The 18,146-nt window shown below is 43.3% G+C and overlaps 1 protein-coding gene across 1 annotated transcript in view; it reads left to right on the plus strand.

Moving 5' to 3' along the window:
* Window positions 1-2,603: 2,603 nt before the first annotated feature.
* The window catches only part of C9 (complement C9), a 56,896-nt gene continuing 41,353 nt past the window's right edge, over window positions 2,604-18,146 (plus strand). Inside the window, exons 1-4 of the mRNA XM_026016713.2 lie at window positions 2,604-2,803; window positions 16,520-16,625; window positions 17,012-17,156; window positions 17,574-17,721. Coding sequence (XP_025872498.1) covers window positions 2,727-2,803; window positions 16,520-16,625; window positions 17,012-17,156; window positions 17,574-17,721 — 476 coding nt within the window. The 5' untranslated portion in view covers window positions 2,604-2,726. The remainder of the gene's footprint in view (window positions 2,804-16,519; window positions 16,626-17,011; window positions 17,157-17,573; window positions 17,722-18,146) is intronic.

Here is an 18,146-nt window from a genome sequence, read left to right on the forward strand (position 1 = left end):
TGAAGACATGTTTATTCAAATCCCGCCTCGGCCACTTTGTCTTTGCAGTCTTGGCTGTATTTCTCTGGGCCTCATCGGTAAAGCTAAACCAGAAGCCTACTATTTATAGAGTTGAGAGGGTTTAGTGAGAAATTTTACAGTTTCAAGTTGTTTAACATAACAACATAACACAACTGATGTGTGGTGGGAAGAGACTGAGATGAGGAGTCAGGCACACCAAGTTTGAATGCCAGTTTCTCACTGACTGCAGACGCTGCGTGATGTTGGACAAATGATGTGATCTCTGTGCACTTTCGTTTCCTCAACTGTAAAATGGATTATTTTGAGGATTAAATGAGATTTTATACTTGTGTGTGTGTGTGTGTGTGTGTGTATATATGTTAGCTATTTTATATATATATAAATTATATACATTATATTATTTATATATTAAAATATATTATTTATTTATATACAAATAAATATAAAATATATAATATATTATTCATATATAATAAAATATATTATATATAAAAATTATATAAATTATATATATTATTTATGTATGTAAATATATATATATACATACACATGTATATTACCTTGACACATAGAAGTTTGACAAACTTTTGTCCTTTCTTTTCTTTGAAAGCCAATTGTGTCTTGGGACACCTGGTTGGCTCAGTCAGTTAAGCATCTACCTTCAGCTCAGGTCATAATCAAAGGGATCCTGGGATAAAGTCCTGGGACTGAGCCCTGCATCAGGCTCCCTGCTCAGTGGGGAGTCTGTGGTCCCTCTCCCTCTGCCCCTCCCCATGCTCACGCACACTGTCTGTCTCAGATAAATAAATAAAATCTTAAAAAAAGAAAGCCATTACGTATTAAATAAATATGTTATTGTTTTCATTTCTCTAGTCCAGCATGCTTCACTTCCCCTAGATACACACAGAAGTATAAACCTCATTTATAAAAATGTCAGATAAGTGTTAAGGTCAAAAAAGAGTTAAAAGCACTACAAAAATGTAACATATACCATATATTATATATCACTAACATATAATATATAATTAATATATTGTTATATTATTTTGCTCCCATTCCTTTGCTACATTATGTTTAGCCTGAACCATGGGGATAAAAGAAACAGAACTTCTACCGAACTTCTACAGCATTCAAGCAGCCAGCTAAGAAATTCCCCTTCTCCCCTCTTCCACCCTTTGAGGCGGTGAGTCAGTCTCCAAGGACAGAAGTGATTTTCAATCTCCATTCACATCTAATTATCAAGAATCACAAAGTCTAACCAATGAGCATTAAGTCTAATTAGCATAAAACGTCACCTTATCTTGCCCGTCTCCGCTTGTCATTAGCTAAGACTCCCAAGAAGTGTCCTTGGGCATAGATCTTCATCATCGGCTTGGGGACCAGTGTTGCTGCACACATTCGAATCACCACATTACTCGGCAATTCTGCACCATCTGCAGGTTGACAGCAAGCTCAGGAACGGCTGAAATCAGCCCCATTAGAGATCTCCAAGTCTCCACATACACAACAAGAAAGCCTATGGAGAATAAATAACTTTTACTCTAAGTGGCACCATTAGCGGAAAGGTAGGGCAATGCTGGAAAAACTAGCTGCTACCCCCCGGCCCCACCCTCTGTGTTATCAGTCTGCATATGTCCTAACGTTGGAAAGTTGCCTATTTGTAATTAATAAGTATTGATGAAGGCCCCTTAAGTCCTGTGCCAGCAAATATTTTTTCAAAAATTTAATGAAATATTGCTTCTGAAGCTCGTCATTCTAAATCCCGGCCCTGGCACGCATTTGAATGACTTAGCAAGCTTTAAAAAAAAAAAATACTGATATAAGGTCCCATCTCAGACCAATTAAATAGGAATAGGTGGGGGGTGGCCAGGCATCAGTGGTTTTTCACGGGTGCCAGGTCATTCTATCCTGGACCTGTGTTTTAAGAGCAGCTGTGGCATCCATACCCTCTGGCACTTTGGAGACACCTTACCCTTTCCACGAGTCCCAGGGAAAGTGAAAATAGGAAGGGGAGGGAGTCCCTTATGATGGATTAAAGTAAATTGCTCCATCCCAGGATCGATCTGGCTGACAGGTATATTCCTGAGATAAGGGGAACATTCCCTCCTGCGGGATATTATGCATGCCTTAGGGAGTTTACCTAGATTCAGAATGATCCACTGCATCTATCAAGAAAGGCAGCTTTATAACTGCATTTTGCACTTTGCTACACCCATGTGGCAATAACCCACACCGTTCGCTCTCAGATCTCACATCTGTCCCTGCCACCTGTTCCAACCAGGGCTCTTCTTCGACTAATTTCTTTTACTAATTTATGCCTCTCTGAGAACCATCCACAGGCCCATTTTTCCCCTAAATTATACATTCTCTCATTCTTCCTCCTGAGGTCTCCCTGGAGGAGAAACACTGGCCTTTTGTTTTGTTTTTGTTTTTGTTTTTTGTTTTCAACCCTCCTGCTAACCTCAGTCCACTCAGCACCCATGGGTTCCTTGTCCCAATATGCTGGTCAGTATAAGAAAACAGTAGGCCAAGAATTATGAAACGACTCTCCTTTGACTGGACTTTGGCTCCCAGGAAGCCCCGTTTGACCAAAATCCCGACCAAAAAACAAGCAGTAATCATCTCCCAGTTCTCTGGCCCTTTGCAGATCAACACCTGGCAGGACCTGTCTGGCCATTCCACTCGGCACTGCCTAGCCAGAGCAGATGTCTGCGGGCCAGAGGTTTGCCTTTGCACTATGCATTTTCGAAATAAGCGTCCTGACCGCCGGGCCCACTCCTAGGTGAGTCGCTTTTCCATTTGTCTCTGGAATTTCACTGCTGGCTTTGATATTTCAAGGTCTCCTTCTTAACAGGAAAGCAGGTATAAGAAACTTCAATCCACATTAAGATAGCCCCAAAGTTTAAACTTTGAAAAAGGGTGAGGAAAAGTACAGGAGTGTGTCTTCCAGAGTTGTCTAAGGAAACCTGCTGCCCTTTCCAGCAATTTCTTTTAAACAAGGCATTCAAATGTTAATAAGGCCAAGATAATCTTTAGGTACTTGGAATTAAGAAACGAAGCTGGTTTTCACCAGGGTATGATTGCTAAACCGGACTTTATCAGTGTCTAACCCCTGAAAAGTTTAAAGGAAAGAAAATTCATCTCTCCCTCATTCTGCCCCAATGTCTAGCACTCCTAACAGGTGGCTGCATCACCTTTCTGTCCCCAGGTCAGGCAAAGGCTAAGCATTTTACTTCTCCTCCTTGACACCCCAAGCTGTGTCCAGAGGCATACATTTTGACCTCAGGCTTAGGGTCATAGTTCTTCCTTTCAAGAAGAATCACCATCCTGTGGGCCCGTCAGCCTTGATTCCAGCAAAGACTTTCCTTTTGCTCTGATCCTCATTGGGAACACGAAGCTTCTGCCAAGTCGGGCCAGGAAATAAATCAAGCAGATTAATAGGATGTTACCGAACATCTATGCTGTGCCCAGAGTTGCTGGAGAACACATAGACCTGTGCCATCCGATCCAGAATGATCTGGTTTGGGGACAGTATGGAAGTATTTCGGGTTTTGTCAGTAGAGCTGGGGCACCGTATCTGGCCAAACGCTCTCCCTCTGCCCAGACACAACCGCAACCTGCGTCCGTTTCCACTTTGATCATTTGACTCTTGGTTCAACCAGATTCTGTTCTGGAATCTGACATCTGTTGCCAAGCACATCTCCGCCGGCCCCTGGGCCGCAGTGGGGGGGGCGGGGGGGGGTTGCCGTGGCTCCTGCGCTCCCCTGGGCCCCTGGTTTGCTCACAGGGCTGCATCACCCACGGAGGGCCAACCCCCCCCCCACCCGGGCCAGCACGGGTCTGGCTGCATGCTGCACCAGGCCTTCCCTCTTGCCATCACTTCCTCTGCCCATGTCCGCTAAAAAGCACTGTTGCACCCAGAAAACATTTTCTGGGCATCGGGTACAAAGGGGATCTGGGAAGGCAATTTACTACAAGTTGCTGTAGCCTTCTGGCCCTTTCTTAAGTTAACAAAACACTGTAAGCAACCCACATTCCTGGATTGAGACTCCCGCTGATCAAAAATGAGAGGCCGTGGGGAAGGCTGCAGCCACTTTGAAGTCTGTGCCCCTGGGTCCCAGCCATGCTCGGCTGTTCCAGGGAGGACCTCAAAGCCCCCGGCTGGCCCCCCAGCTCTGAGCAGCTGCACCGCCGAGCTGGACTTGGCTTCCAGCACTCTCACCTCCAGGCCCTTAGGAGCTTGTTAGGGTTCCCCGGCTCGAACAGGCCGTGCTCTGCCCTTTGATAGAGGGTGGAGGTCAAAACCGAGGATGCATACCCCTCAGGAAGGGAGACACATCACTTCAGCCAGACAACTGGAGTTGGCAAATGATTTTTTAAAATACAGATGTGATCAGAATGGGGCCCTCCCCTGGAGCCAGGCTTCCCAAACTCAGCTCGAGGCACCATTACCAACCAACCATGTAAATTCGGGCGGGGTACTCAACCTTCCTGTACCTTGATTCCCTCATCTGTAGGCTGGTAGTTGTATTCATTTCCTGGTACCACACTCTGGCCTGCTTCAGACAACAAATCTATTGCTTCACTATTCTAGAGGCCAGAAGCCTGAAATCAAGGTGCCCACAGGGCGGTGCTCCCTCTGAGGCTCTGGGTGGGATCCTTCCTACTTTCTGCTGGTGATCGGCATCCTTGGCCTCCTTGGCTCCCAGCTACATCATTCCATCTTCACTCATCTTTCCTCTGCGCATTTCTGTAGGGTTCTAAATTGTCTCTTCTTAGGAGGACACCAATCACAGTGGATTCGGGCTCACCCTAATGAATCCCCTTTAACTTGATTTCCTCTGTAAAGGCCCTTTTTCCTAATAAGATCACATTCTGAGGTACAGGGGTTAGAACTTCAGCTTTGGTGGAGGGGGTGGGGCACAATTCACCCCATAACAGTGACAATAACAGCACCTATCTAATAAGGATTTCTAGGACAGTTAAATTATCATTCATACATTGTACTTCCAACATCTGTGCCTGGCACAAAACTCAATATATGTGAAATGTGGTTTTTAATAATCACTTGCTATTACTCTGATATGCTTTCTGGTTGAGGAAAACAAGGGATAGAGTTACAGCTGCCTTCAGGAGGTATCACATGGCTGCAGATGACTTCACCTGAAGCCACAGCGACAGTGAGCTATTGCTACCCATGAATTGTTGGGGATGTATCAATAATCGTTTGTTTACAAACGTAAGAGTACCCATGAGAATAGGCCACGAATGGGGCATCATCCCTTATGCTTCTCTAAGGAGAACAGAAATGTTAAAACCAATGTGCTAGTAGAGTCATAGCTCATAACACAGGTCCTGGAAGCGGGTGGCCTGAGTTTGATTCCAGGGTCCACCGTTTATGAGCCATGTGACCCGAGGCAATGTCCTCAGTTTCTCTAAATCTGTTCCTCACTTGCAAAGTGGGAATAAAAATGTGACTTACTAGGTGAAATTCTTGATAATTCATGCAGTGTCCTTAGCACAGTGACGGGCCAGCTTTGAGTGCCATGGGTACTGCTATCACTATATATTTTTTTAATTTATAAATAACAACATATATACATGGTTCAAAGATCAAAAAATATAACAAATTGAGAAGTCTTGATTTCCCTACCCATAACTTTTCATCAGATTTATGTTCTTATGTTTAAAGTCTTAGAATATACCCTCTCCTGCCCTACCCTCTTCTCATAGGCAGCCACCTTCATTAACTTTCTGTGTTTCCTTCCAGAATGTCTTAGTGTAGATTAAAGCATGGGCACATATGTAATCTAATTTTTCCACTTCCTTTTATACACTATCTTGTACTTTGCTTTTTCCTTTATAATTTATATTTCCCATATAATTTATAATATATCCGGGAAACTTTGCTGTATCAGTTAGAAGGACCTTCCTAATTCTCCTCACAACTGATTAATTTCCCATCGTGTGGATATGCAGTCTAGATAATCCATCTTTAATTGATGAATACTTAAGTTGTTTCCAATCTTTTGTACTATAAATAATATTGCAATGGATATTTTTATCTGTATGTCATCTTACAAGTGGATAGTTACACCTGAGGACTCATTCCCAGAAGTGATGTAAAGGGGTCAAAAGGAAATCACCTTTGTGACTTTGCTTAAATGGCCCCATGGCCCCGGGAGGTTTGTTATTACTTTGCACTTTCCCCAGCAGAGTATGAGAGTGTTTACTTACCACAGCCTCAGCAACAACTCTTAGCCAACTTTTTTGATATTTGTCAGTCTCTCTTTTTGGTGTAAAAAAAAAAAAATGCTTCTTCAAATAGTTTTAATCTCCTTCTCTCTTTTTTATTTTTTAATTGCAATATAACTGATATATAATATCCTATTAGTTTCAGGTGTACATCATGATGATCCAATGTTTTTATACATTACGAAATGATTCCCACAATAAGGTTGCATATCTTTTCATCTGTTTAAAAGCCATGTATATGTTTTTCCTTGTGACTGTCCACGTTCTTTACTCTTTTTGCCATTGAGCTTCTTGTCTTTCTCTTATGCATTTCTATGACCACTTTATAAACCAGTCCTTCGGTTCTGGTAAGAATTACAAACACCTTCCCTAATCTAACATTCATCTTTTGACAGCATCGGTGGTATGTTCTTGGTGTAGTTATGATTTTCATACTTATCTTAGTCTTCTTTTTTCATACAGTTAAGAAAGAGCACTAAACAGGGAGTTAGAAGTCCTGAGAGAGGCTAGGTAGGTAGGCCTTGGAGACAAACCGCCTGGGTTTGAATCCCAATCTGGCCACCAGGTGCCCTCTGCTGTGTAAACTGAGGAAAATTAGTCACCATTTCTGTGGCTCACTCAGTTCATCGTCTTTAAATGATGGTAATACTAGTAATAGATATCTCATAGGGCTCATGTCAAAATTAAGTGAGATCATAATAGAGGCTTCGAAGAATTCCTGACATAAACTAAGCACTCCCAAATGTTAGCAATTATCATTCAATTTATTTGAGTTTAATTTATCTCAACAATCTGGAAAAATACCCAAACATCTGTTAATGGAAAAAAGAGGCTTAACTATTAAATTGACGACATCCAAAACGTCAGTTTTCCCTCCTTTGGTTGTGTACACCTACGATTTTAATATTCATATTCAATATAAGTTAACAGATATTTATTTGTCAACTACTATTAAACAAGGATGGTTGTTTGTCTATTCATCCAGGTAGTACAACAAATATCTATTAAGTTTGTAACACAGGCCAGACATGGCATCAGGAACTTCAGTGTAAAACAAGTTGCAAGGGTCTTGCCTTCACTGGGCTTACAGTCTTCTCAGGAATAGAAGCAAATACACAGCGATTGAAGCTCAGCCAAGGTCTCTGAGTGAAGCCCATGATACTAGGGGAGACAGGCTCCTGTGAGCCTCACCATTCCACTTGTGCACTGGCTTCATCTGTTCTAGCTTCTGCAAAGACTTTGCTCCTGAAACTGCCCCTTCTCTCCTGCATCATCAATATCTCCCTTTGTACCGAATCATTCCCATCAGTCTATAGACTTGTTGTAGCATTTCTTTTAAATGTTGGCTCAACCTCAGCCTTACTCCAGACATACACACCCACACCCAGCCTCATGGAGTGGCATAGCACTTATACTCTGACAACTCTCGTATTTGTATCTATAGTGCACCTCACTTCCCTGAGTGCAATGCCTAATTACTTAAGTCAGCAGCTCTTGAAAACTCTAACAGGCATCCCAAACTTAACACGTCCAAAACATACCCATTGATTTCTCTACCGACCTCACCCAACCTGCACCGCTGCTCATTAAATTACCCAGGTGGTAACCTGGGAATCACACTTGAATCCTCTATTTGCATCCTCCCCACAGACAATCTAACAGCACATCTGTTGGTATTATCTTTAAAATATATCCCAGATCTACCCACTGCCTGGTATCCCTACTGTGACTATTCTAGTCCAAATCACTGTCATTTCTGGCCTGTATCCAACCTTGCTCACACCCCACTAGTCAGCTTTCCATCTAGTAACCAGAGACATTTTTAAATCTTTTAAAAACATAACTCTGGGTGGTACCCTTGTTCTCATACTCCTCTGAGAATTTCCATCAAGCTCATAAGCAAACCCAAACTCCTCATCACAGCCTACAAGGCAGGAGCTGCACCTAATCTCTTTCTCCAGGCACATCTTCCATTCTCCTTTTTGTTTACTCTGCTCTGTCACCATACTTCTGTGCCTCCAACATATTCTCTCAGGGCCTTTGCACTTTTTTTCCCCTAGCATAGAACATTTCTTTTCTAGACACTCACATAGCTTCTCTCTGAATTCATCCAAGTATCTAACCAAGTATCACCTCCTGTTCTGGTCATTTTTTGCTGTGTAACAAACTGTTCCAAAACAGTAGCTTAAAACAATACCAATTATTTTATTGGCTCATGAGTCCAAGCGTTGAGTGGGCTCAGTGAAATGGTTTCCATGGGTCTCTCACATGGATGTAGTCAGATGATGGCAGGGCCTGGGATTATTATGATGGCTCGTTCACTCATGTGTCTGTCATTTGAGCTGGGAAGACTGAAAAAGCAAGGGGCTGGAACAGTCATTTCTCCTTGAGACTCTGTCTCTTTATCTTTCTCTCTCTTTCTCTCTATCCTCCATGTGGTAGACTCAGGGTAGTCAGTTTTATACATAGTGGGAAAAGGCTAACAGAGCAAATGTCTTTAGATAAGCCAGCAGAACTTGCCTGGCCATCCCTAACCTAGCCTTAAAGTCATGAAGGCTCACTTCCACTGTGTTCTACTCATTGAGGGATTAAGAAAGACACTATTAGCTTCAAGAGGAGGGCACCTAGACTCTATCTTTGATAGGAAGAACGACAAAAAAAAAATTGTGAACCCACTTTTATATCACCACACCTCGTCTGAGAGGATGCTTTGACTACCCCACATAAGAAAACTCCCTCTTCTACCCCAGCCCTAGCATTCTCTATTCTCTCACCCTGCTTCATTTTTCCTTACAGTTCTTTTGTCTTTAACTGCTATTGCATGTCATATTTGCTGGATGCTCTTTTATCGTATCTCACCCACTGGGATGTAGTCTCCATGATGGTAAGGTTGTTGTTTTGTAGCCCCCAGAACCATTCCTGACACAGAGCAGGCCCTCCATAAAGGTCACTGGTGTTGGCTCTTTGGGAGCACATGAAAGAAGCTCTTAAATAAGACTTGGGAAATCAAGAAAGGTCCTGAAAAAAATAGTGTTGGACACTGCTGTTATATTATCTTTTCATCTTGATGAATTGCATGAACTAAGCAAACTGGCAGATCTGTGGGTTAAGAATGCAGTCCTAATTAGCTTATATTTCTTCACTCAAAGGAAACACATTGTCTTATTTATTGACAAAAAGATTCCTTCCTACAGCAGGTGTTTTATTGCCTGGGCCTGCCACATTGTGTCCTGGAGTGTGAGCTGCTCCTGAGGTTTCCTTTTACTAAAGCTGGAAACTTTTCATGGCCAGGAGATGGGCCCAGGTGTACATCAATGGCCCTTCATTTAATGCATTTCTGGCTCAGAGTTAGATCGCCTGTTGTGTTGATATACATTACTTTGATCTGGGAAGTGACTTTCAAGCTGAGATTGAAACACTTAGAGATATGTTTTACTTGATAAACACATCATCTAAGAATCCAGAAAGTACTTTACAAACACTTCTCCACTCAGCTTAATAACTCAGCAGGGTGAAAGGCAGGTGGTAAGCATTGTACATACACAGTCTTTCAGCTACAAAACATTATCTGCCTAGTGAGTCAGAGGAGCTCAGGAGGGAGTGATGGGCTCAGAAGGAGCTATCCAAGACCACTCATCTTCTTTCTTAATATTTATGTAGTGCATTCATTTCAGTAACACATCCGTTTTTGCATAATATACTATTTCCTCTAATAATTCCCCAGAGTCAAGCTTATTTTGCCTCCAAGTATCCAGGTATCTGGTGCAATGAAGGGAGAACAGCTGGATGTTCACACACTTTTTAGTTTATTTTTGCCTAATTTGACATCATTTAGGTTTAAACTTAAAATAGATCCAGGCAAGAACCAAATTGTCCTACTGATGTGCTTTACCTGAAACTGCTCTATTAAGGAAAGAAGAGAAAGAGAAAGAAAGAAAGAAAGAAAGAAAGAAAGAAAGAAAGAAAGAAAGAAAGAAGAAAGAAGAAAGAAAGAAAGAAAGAAAGAAAGAAAGAAAGAAAGAAAGAAGAAAGAAAGAGAGAGAGAGAAAGAAAGAAAGAAAGAAAGAGAGAGAGAAAGAAAGAAAGAAAGAAAGAAAGAAGAAAGAAAGAGAGAGAGAGAAAGAAAGAAAGAAAGAGAGAGAGAAAGAAAGAAAGAAAGAAAGAAAGAAAGAAAGAAAGAAGAAAGAAAGAGAGAGAGAGAAAGAAAGAAAGAAAGAGAGAGAGAAAGAAAGAAAGAAAGAAAGAAAGAAAGAAAGAGAGAGAGAGAGAAAGAAAGAAAGAAAGAAAGAAAGAAAGAAAGAAAGAAGAAAGAAAGAAAGAAAGAAAGAAGAAAGAAAGAGAGAGAGAGAAAGAAAGAGAGAGAGAAAGAAAGAAAGAAAGAAAGAAAGAAAAAGAAAGAAAGAAAAAAGAAAAAAATTTTGTTAACTTATTGTATTTCAAAATGTCTAAAAGTCATGAGACTATTACATCCAAAAAGTATTGACCAAGCTGAGACCTTTTAGATCATTTCAAAGAGGATTTGACTGGTGATGGGAAGGTGAGGCAGCACACAGAAAAAGGCAAAATTGTGGTGAACTAGAAATAGACGTAGATTCTGAATCCAGTTTTGCCACTAACTGTCCAACTTTGGATAAGTAGTGTAATTCTGGATTTAGTTTCTCATCTGTAAAAGAGAACTAATAATACCTACAAAATTTATCTCTCAGTGGTAGAATAAAAGATTAATGAGATTTGAAAATTGTCTAGTAAAACTAGTAGACAAATAGAAGAAATGGCTTAATTAAAAAAAATTATTGAGTGTTGTGGGCTGAATTGTGTCCTCCTCCAATTTATATGTTGAAGTCCTAACCCCCAATACTTCAGAATATAACTGTTTTTAGAGGTAGGGTGTCTAAAGAGGTAATTAGTTAAGATGAAGTCATTATGGTGGGCTCTGATCCAATACCACTTATAAGAAGAATAAATTTGGGGGCGCCTGGGTGGCTCAGCAGTTGAGCATCTGCCTTTGGCTCAGGGCGTGATCCTGGAGTCCTGGGATCGAGTCCCGCATCAGGCTTCCTGCATGGGGCCTGCTTCTCCCTCTGCTTCTGTCTCTGCCTCTCTCTCTGTGTGTGTCTCTCATGAATAAATAAATAAAATCTTTAAAAAAAAGAAGAGTAAATCTGAACACAGCTGTAGAGAAGAAAGATCATCTAAAGACACAGGGAGAAGACAGCCATCTACAAGTCAAGGAGAGAAGCCTTGCAAGAAACCAACAAGGCAGACACCTTGATCTCAGACTTCTAGACTTCAGGACTATGAAAAAATTGATTTCTGTTGTCTCAGCCTCATAGTCTGTGGTATGACAGAACTAGTAAACCAACAAATACACTGCACCTGATATCCAGAGGATTGTTAGTCTGGCTCTTGGGGCAACAGTGTGATCAGAGGACCTTCTTAGGGGGTCGTTCAGGGGATGGGGTCTTTCAAGGGATGAATCTAAATCATGGTCTAGGAGGACAATAAAAAATCAGAGGCAGAGCTCTGTACTAAGTCCAGAAGGGGAGTCAAATCTATAAAAAAGAAAAGGAGTCCTTAAGTTAGAAGCTGAGAAGGAAGGGAATCAGGGTGTAGATAATTAATGCGGTGCTATTGCTTATGTGAAGAATGTTAGAGAATAGTTTACAGCCAATGTCAGTATCTTTGGAGCAGGATCCTGGGCCCAGGGTGTGGGACAGATGAACAGCTTTTCTCATCAGCCCCCATCACTGGCTGGGTTCTAGGCTCGCAAGGCAAAGGACTCTCACTCTGGAGTGTTTACAGTGTTTACAGTGGATTTTACCTTCCATACATGATCCTTCAGTCTCTACTGTACCCTCTGAACTAGTTATTCTTCAGAGCTGCTCTCAGTTGCAGGTGGGAAAGATAAAAGTCACTGGTCTATAGGGTATAGTTTCTAGAACCAAGGGAATAATCTCTTTGGAGACAGTAAAGCAAAATACTAACCTGATCATCTAAATAAGTGAGAAGTACAAAAAACAGGAGCAGATAATCTAGTTGAAGGCAACAGGACTAATACTGGAGAAACAAAGATATTGAAAAGATCCATAGGGACACTAATAAATAGGGCCTAGAGTAATTCCTGAAATTAATGATAAACCAGCTCAGTGACATTTTCAGGTTAGTGGTAGCTTCAAGTTTGGGTTATATTGATATATGCCCCCAACCTACTTGAATTGTGCCCTTTTGGATTTCATGAATACCCTCCAAATGTTGCCAAACAGTGTTTCTCAACAGTGCATGAACATGAGAATCACCGAGAGTACTTTTTAAAAACATTTGCTGCCTGGAGCCCATCTCAGAAAGCCTGATTTAATTGTTTTTGGAGTGAGGATGACAATTTTACAATTTCTATTTTTAATATTTGAGGATTATGATATGCAATGTATTGAGACTTACTGCTATAGATCATAAAGGTGCATCTGCCATTGCCTCTTGATGAGGCCTATCAGTTCCAGAGGAGATCTTAGCTTTATGGGAACATTCTAGCAGAGAATTTCTCAGCCATGCAGTTTCAGATACACACTAATACTCAGGCTTCCAGGAAAGCAGGTTCACCAAAGAGTTCTGGCAGCTGTTTAATGCATGTTTAACCTGCACTTTTAAAAGATAGAAGCTTATCAGGCTCCCTGACTTTCTGGTTGTTTTAGGCAAGAGTCAGGTTTACAGAAATGATGTGTCCAGTCTTAATCTGCCTTACTGACAGACAGGTCTTGCACAAATACCATGAGGGCAGATCACCAGGAGATTGTTACATAGAGAAATATAGACCTAGATCTGCCCAAGAAAACATGATCAAGAACGTCCTGCCCCTTCTTGCACTTAGTTATACATTCGTGTTCAGAAAACATTTACTGAGCACCTACTATATTCCAAGAAGTTGATCTGCAAGCTGAACAGTTAAAATTTTTCTAACTCACTGATATTGCTATTTAGAATGTAAGCTCTAGTTCGGGCATCACGGTTTTGGCTTTATTTTGTTTTGTTGTTTTGCACACCATTATATCCCATATGCCTAGCAAATAGAGACCATTAATAAATATTTGACGAATGAATAAATGAATGGATGCCTGAATAAGTGAACTAATTAAATGAAATATCCCTGCAAAGGTGCTTATGACTCAAGAAAGAACAAGATCCTGGAAGAATATGCACAGAAAAAAATAAATTATGCAAGGAGTTTAGGGAATGCTCTTTGTGGGGAATCCATTATGCCCAAGATGAGATCCATGATGTCAGAGATGAGATCACAGTAGTAAATTGGAAATAGAGGGTTGAAAGGCCTGAAGACCTAAGAAAAAGCAGATTATCTTGGGAATTTCAAATTCGGTGTGACTAAAGCTTTGATGGAGAAAGTAGAGTTGAAGAATTAGGAAGGAGATAGGCCATCTAGAGCTCACTAGACCATGTTTAGTTTCTCATTTCAGCTGTGACGAATTACCACAATCAGTGGCTTAAAACAACACAAATTTATTATCTTACAGTTCTAGAGGTCAGAAGGCTGAAGTGGGTCTCACTGGACCAAAATCAAAGTACTGGCAGGGCTGCATTCTTTTCCAGAGGCTCTAGGGGAGAATCCATTGTCTTGGTTCTCCCAGCTTGTAGAGGCTGCCCGCATTCCTTGGTTCATGGCTTCCATCCATCTTCCCAGCCAACAATAGCCAGTGGGGTCCCTTTTCGTGCTTTGAATTTCTCCTACCTCTTCTTGTGTCTTCATATCTCCCTGAACTGCTTTTCTGCTTTTAGGAGTTCACATGTTTGGAATGAATCCACCCAGATTACACAGAATAATCTTCTCTTAGTCACATCTGCAAATTCCTTCCTGTCATGTAGGGTAAAATATTCCCAGATTCTAGGGATTAGAATGGGAACATCTTGGGGCGTCGCTATTCCGTCTGCTGCACCATGTAAGAAAACTTGGACTTTATCATAAGAATGATAGGAAGCTTACAGACACGTTTTCAGGAGGCAATGGTACAATCAAATCTGCCTTTTTAAAAGATCCTCTGCATGATTTATGGAAGTTGGATTAGCAAGAAATTATTGTCATCCAGGAGATATGTAATGTTAGTGTAGAGCAGAGAAGTGTCTGGCAAAGATGAAGGAAGGATGGATTTGAGAGTCAATTACGAAACTAAACAACAGATTTTAATGGTTGATTAGTTACAGGTGATGAGTGTGAGGGATACAGGATAAGACAGGGAGCACCCACACCTCGGGCCAGGTCAACCACATAAATGAAAGTGCTGTTCACCCAGAAAGCAACTACAGGGGGAGGTAGCAGCTTTGAGAGAAGAGGAAGAATAATGAATTTGTTTTGGGAATACATCGAGTTCAATGAACCGAAACAAAATCCAAGTGCAGATGTCCAGTTGGGAGTTATATTCAAGAGCTTAAAATTCAGGGGAGATGTCTGGACTGCACAGAAACCAAAGCCCTGGGAACATGTAGACAGAAAAAGGAAAAGACAGATTCAAGGACAGGGCCTTGAGGAAAAACAACATTCCAGAGACTTTCTAAGGAAGAGAAGCCTACATGGGTGAGTAGGACCACTGAAAGAGAAAGAAGAAATGGTAGGAGTTTAGCGTCATTCAGTCCAAGGGAAGAGAGTGTTTTAAACAGCAAGAATGGCCAGGTGCATTGGCCAGTGGGAGGAAGTCAATAAAATAAGCACTGAAAGGATCAAATGAGCCACATGGCAGTTGACACTGAATTTGGCAAGAGCAGTGTCCTTGGGCAGGAGGGCTGAGCAGTGGTTGGGAGTAAGCAACAAGAGACAGGGTACAGGGACCCCTGGGTGGCTCAGCGGTTGAGCATCTGCCTTCGGCCCAGGGCGTGATCCTGGAGACGCGGGATCGAGTCCCACATCGGGCTGCCTGTGTGGAGCCTGCCTCTCCCTCTGCCTATGTCTCTGCCTCTCTCTGTGTGTGTCTTTCATGAATAAATAAATAAAATATTTTCTTTTAAAAAAAGAGAGAGGCACAGGGTACAAACCACTCTTCCAAGAAAGTTGGCTGGAAGGATGGGAGAATTTTAGAGGTACCTAAAGGGGCATGGAGGGTTAAAGGAGGAGATGAAACTTTTTTTTTTTTTTTTGATGAAACAGAAATATAAATAAGTTGATAACAATTCCTTTAGGTAATGACATGGTGAAGGACACGGGACAAATGGAAGCAACCAGAAGGAAATGTAGAGTTCAGAAAGAGTGTTTTGTTTAATCATTCATTTGCTTGTTTCTTCTTAATATCAAAGACTTGAACACAATATACAGCAAATGGAAAGAAACTGGTAGTGAGGAAGAGTTTTACTGGAGAACGTATTCAATTGGTCAAGATCTCAGAGAAGGGCTAAGATCTAGTCTTCATGGAGGGATTGGCTTTACCGAGCCAGCTCTCTGGAATAGGAGGCCGCACTCCAGAAACGACAGGTGCCAGTTCAGGGAAGTAGAGCAGGGCACTTATAGGATTCTTGGTTAATGGCTTTTGCTTTATGTTTTGTTCTGTTTTTTTTTTTTCTTTCATTGAACAAGATAATAATCCAAGGAGGTGTTGCAAGTAGAAGAGATGCAAATGGTGAACCGAGAAAGAAAGAAAAGTGCAAAGCCAGGAAAAGCACAGCTGAGCTTTGGGGTCTGGAGGTGGGAGGGAAGGCCGTAAGGGCCAAAATCTAGGTGTTAAAATTCAGAGCAGTAAAGGGTAAGTCCTGAAGCAGAGCGTGAAGGGGTAAGGCTTCCGGTTTAGGACATGCACAGTGCAGGGGTGGGAAAGCTTGGCTTCCCAGGTACTTGCTAGGGGAGCGGCTGGGCCCGCTGGCTTAAATTTGCAAGAGAACCAGGCAACTGGAGGCTTTTTCAGCCTCTGAGGGACACAAAGTAAAGCAAGGTCTCTAGCTTCACTGAGTTCATAAGGCAGTTGGAAATAAAAGACCCATCCACGTAAAGCAGGTAGCAGCATGACTTGCCAGTTTTCCTCATCACCAGTATTTGCAACTGTGGGTAGGCTGAAGGTCACATCACAAAGCAGTATAAGAATCCCACAAGACCAGTTGAAAATACAAAGCAGCATACGCTCAAATGTCAAATGAGAGCTAGAGTAAAAGGATGGGTCCTTTGGTTTGGAAGGCGGAAAAGGAGTCAATAAATCGGGCAATAAATCGGACACAGACACCTGCCACGCCATGCAGCTGACGCGTCCTGCTATCTTAGTTCTGTCCCAGGGACAACACGAGAGGATGACAAGCCATTCCCCGTAGACTGCAGAATGAGCTCCTGGAGCCAGTGGTCGGAATGTGACCCTTGCCTCAAGCAAATGGTAAGTGTCCATTGTCATTCCCCTTTCATCACCCCAAATGGGAACTGTGTTGCGGGCACCTGCAGGAAAAGGACTCTGGGGCAGGGACCACCCATCCCCATCCCTGCCCAGCTGCGTTGCACACTGAGAAGGAAAGATCCACACCTGGCGGGTGAGGCTCCCGCTGCCTGGACACCTGCACGGGGCACTCAATGCCAGATGCGTGCCCTGAGGGGCCCGCCCGGGCAGGCGACTCTAACCCGGGTGACTGCACTTAGGGCCCCTTGCACCGTGAAACCATCGCCGCCACTGGGTCTCTAGCGGCCTACAGTGCTGCGGCCGCCATCCTAGATCATTGTCCGTTTGGGGAGACAGAAATCCTAACATTTCCAGCGGGTTTTGTGCAGTTTCGCTCAAGGAGCATCGAGGTCTTCGGACAATTTAACGGGCAGAAGTGCGTAGACGCGGTGGGAGACAGACGGCGGTGCGAGCCCGCCGAGCCCTGCGCGGCCGAGGAGGAGGACTGCGGCAGCGACTTCAGGTGCCGCACAGGTAACAGGTGACCCCCCCCCCCCCCCCGCGGGCTCCGGGGCGCTCTCAGGGGCGAAAAGAAAGAAGCCTATTGTTTTTTTTTTTTTTTTTTTTTTGGTATATTTCTGATTGGAGTTCGATTTGCCAACATATAGCATGCCACCTGGTGTCCCATCAAGTGCCGCCCTCAGTGCCCATCACCCAGTCACCCCACCCCCCGCCCACCACCCCTTGTTCCTTTCCCAGAGTCAGGAGCCTCTCGGGTCCTGTTGCCAAGGGCCACGGGGCCGCGGAGAGGGCTGCCCGGTGCGCCCTGCGGGGAATCCCGAGCGCTTGTGTGCTCCGTCCCCTCCCGCCCTGCGGTGCCCTTGCTGACCTGGGGGGACGGAGGAAGCCCGGGCCTGGGACACAGCGCGGCTCTCTCGGGTTTGATCGCAGGCAGATGCATAAAGAAGCGGCTCCTCTGTAACGGTGACGATGACTGCGGGGACTTCTCAGATGAGGACGACTGTGAAGGTGATCCCCGTCTCCCCTGCCGAGAGAAAGTGGTGGAAGAATCGGAACTGGCGCGCATAGCGGGCTACGGGTCTGTATCTGGCTTGAAGGCTTCTGGGTGAGAACAGGCAAAGGTGACCTCCGTCCCTCCCCGGTGCTAGAGAGGCCGAGGGCCCGCATTCGGCCCCAAGTGTGCCTGAGCTTCAAAGAAGATAAGTGCTGAATCAGCATTTCAAGACAATTTGCACAACCGCCTGGCCTCACTTAGGGGGTCTGCAGAATCAGGATGGGAGGTGATCTTCTCCGAGTCCAGCAGGAGATGACACAGGTCATCCTTCCTCTGGAAGGCCGCAGCAATGCTGAAGTGACTGTTGACACTTGACACTTGCCAGTGGTAGGTCTTGCAATTCAAATATCTGATTTGTAAGTAAAGCTGTCTTCCATGGGGAACTTGTCCTGCATCTGTACCTGGTTATAAGGTCTGAGGAAGGTACAGTCTTCTAGAGTTGACCCAAG

The sequence above is a fragment of the Vulpes vulpes genome, chromosome 4 (genome assembly GCF_048418805.1).
Source record: "Vulpes vulpes isolate BD-2025 chromosome 4, VulVul3, whole genome shotgun sequence".
Taxonomy (NCBI): domain Eukaryota; kingdom Metazoa; phylum Chordata; class Mammalia; order Carnivora; family Canidae; genus Vulpes; species Vulpes vulpes.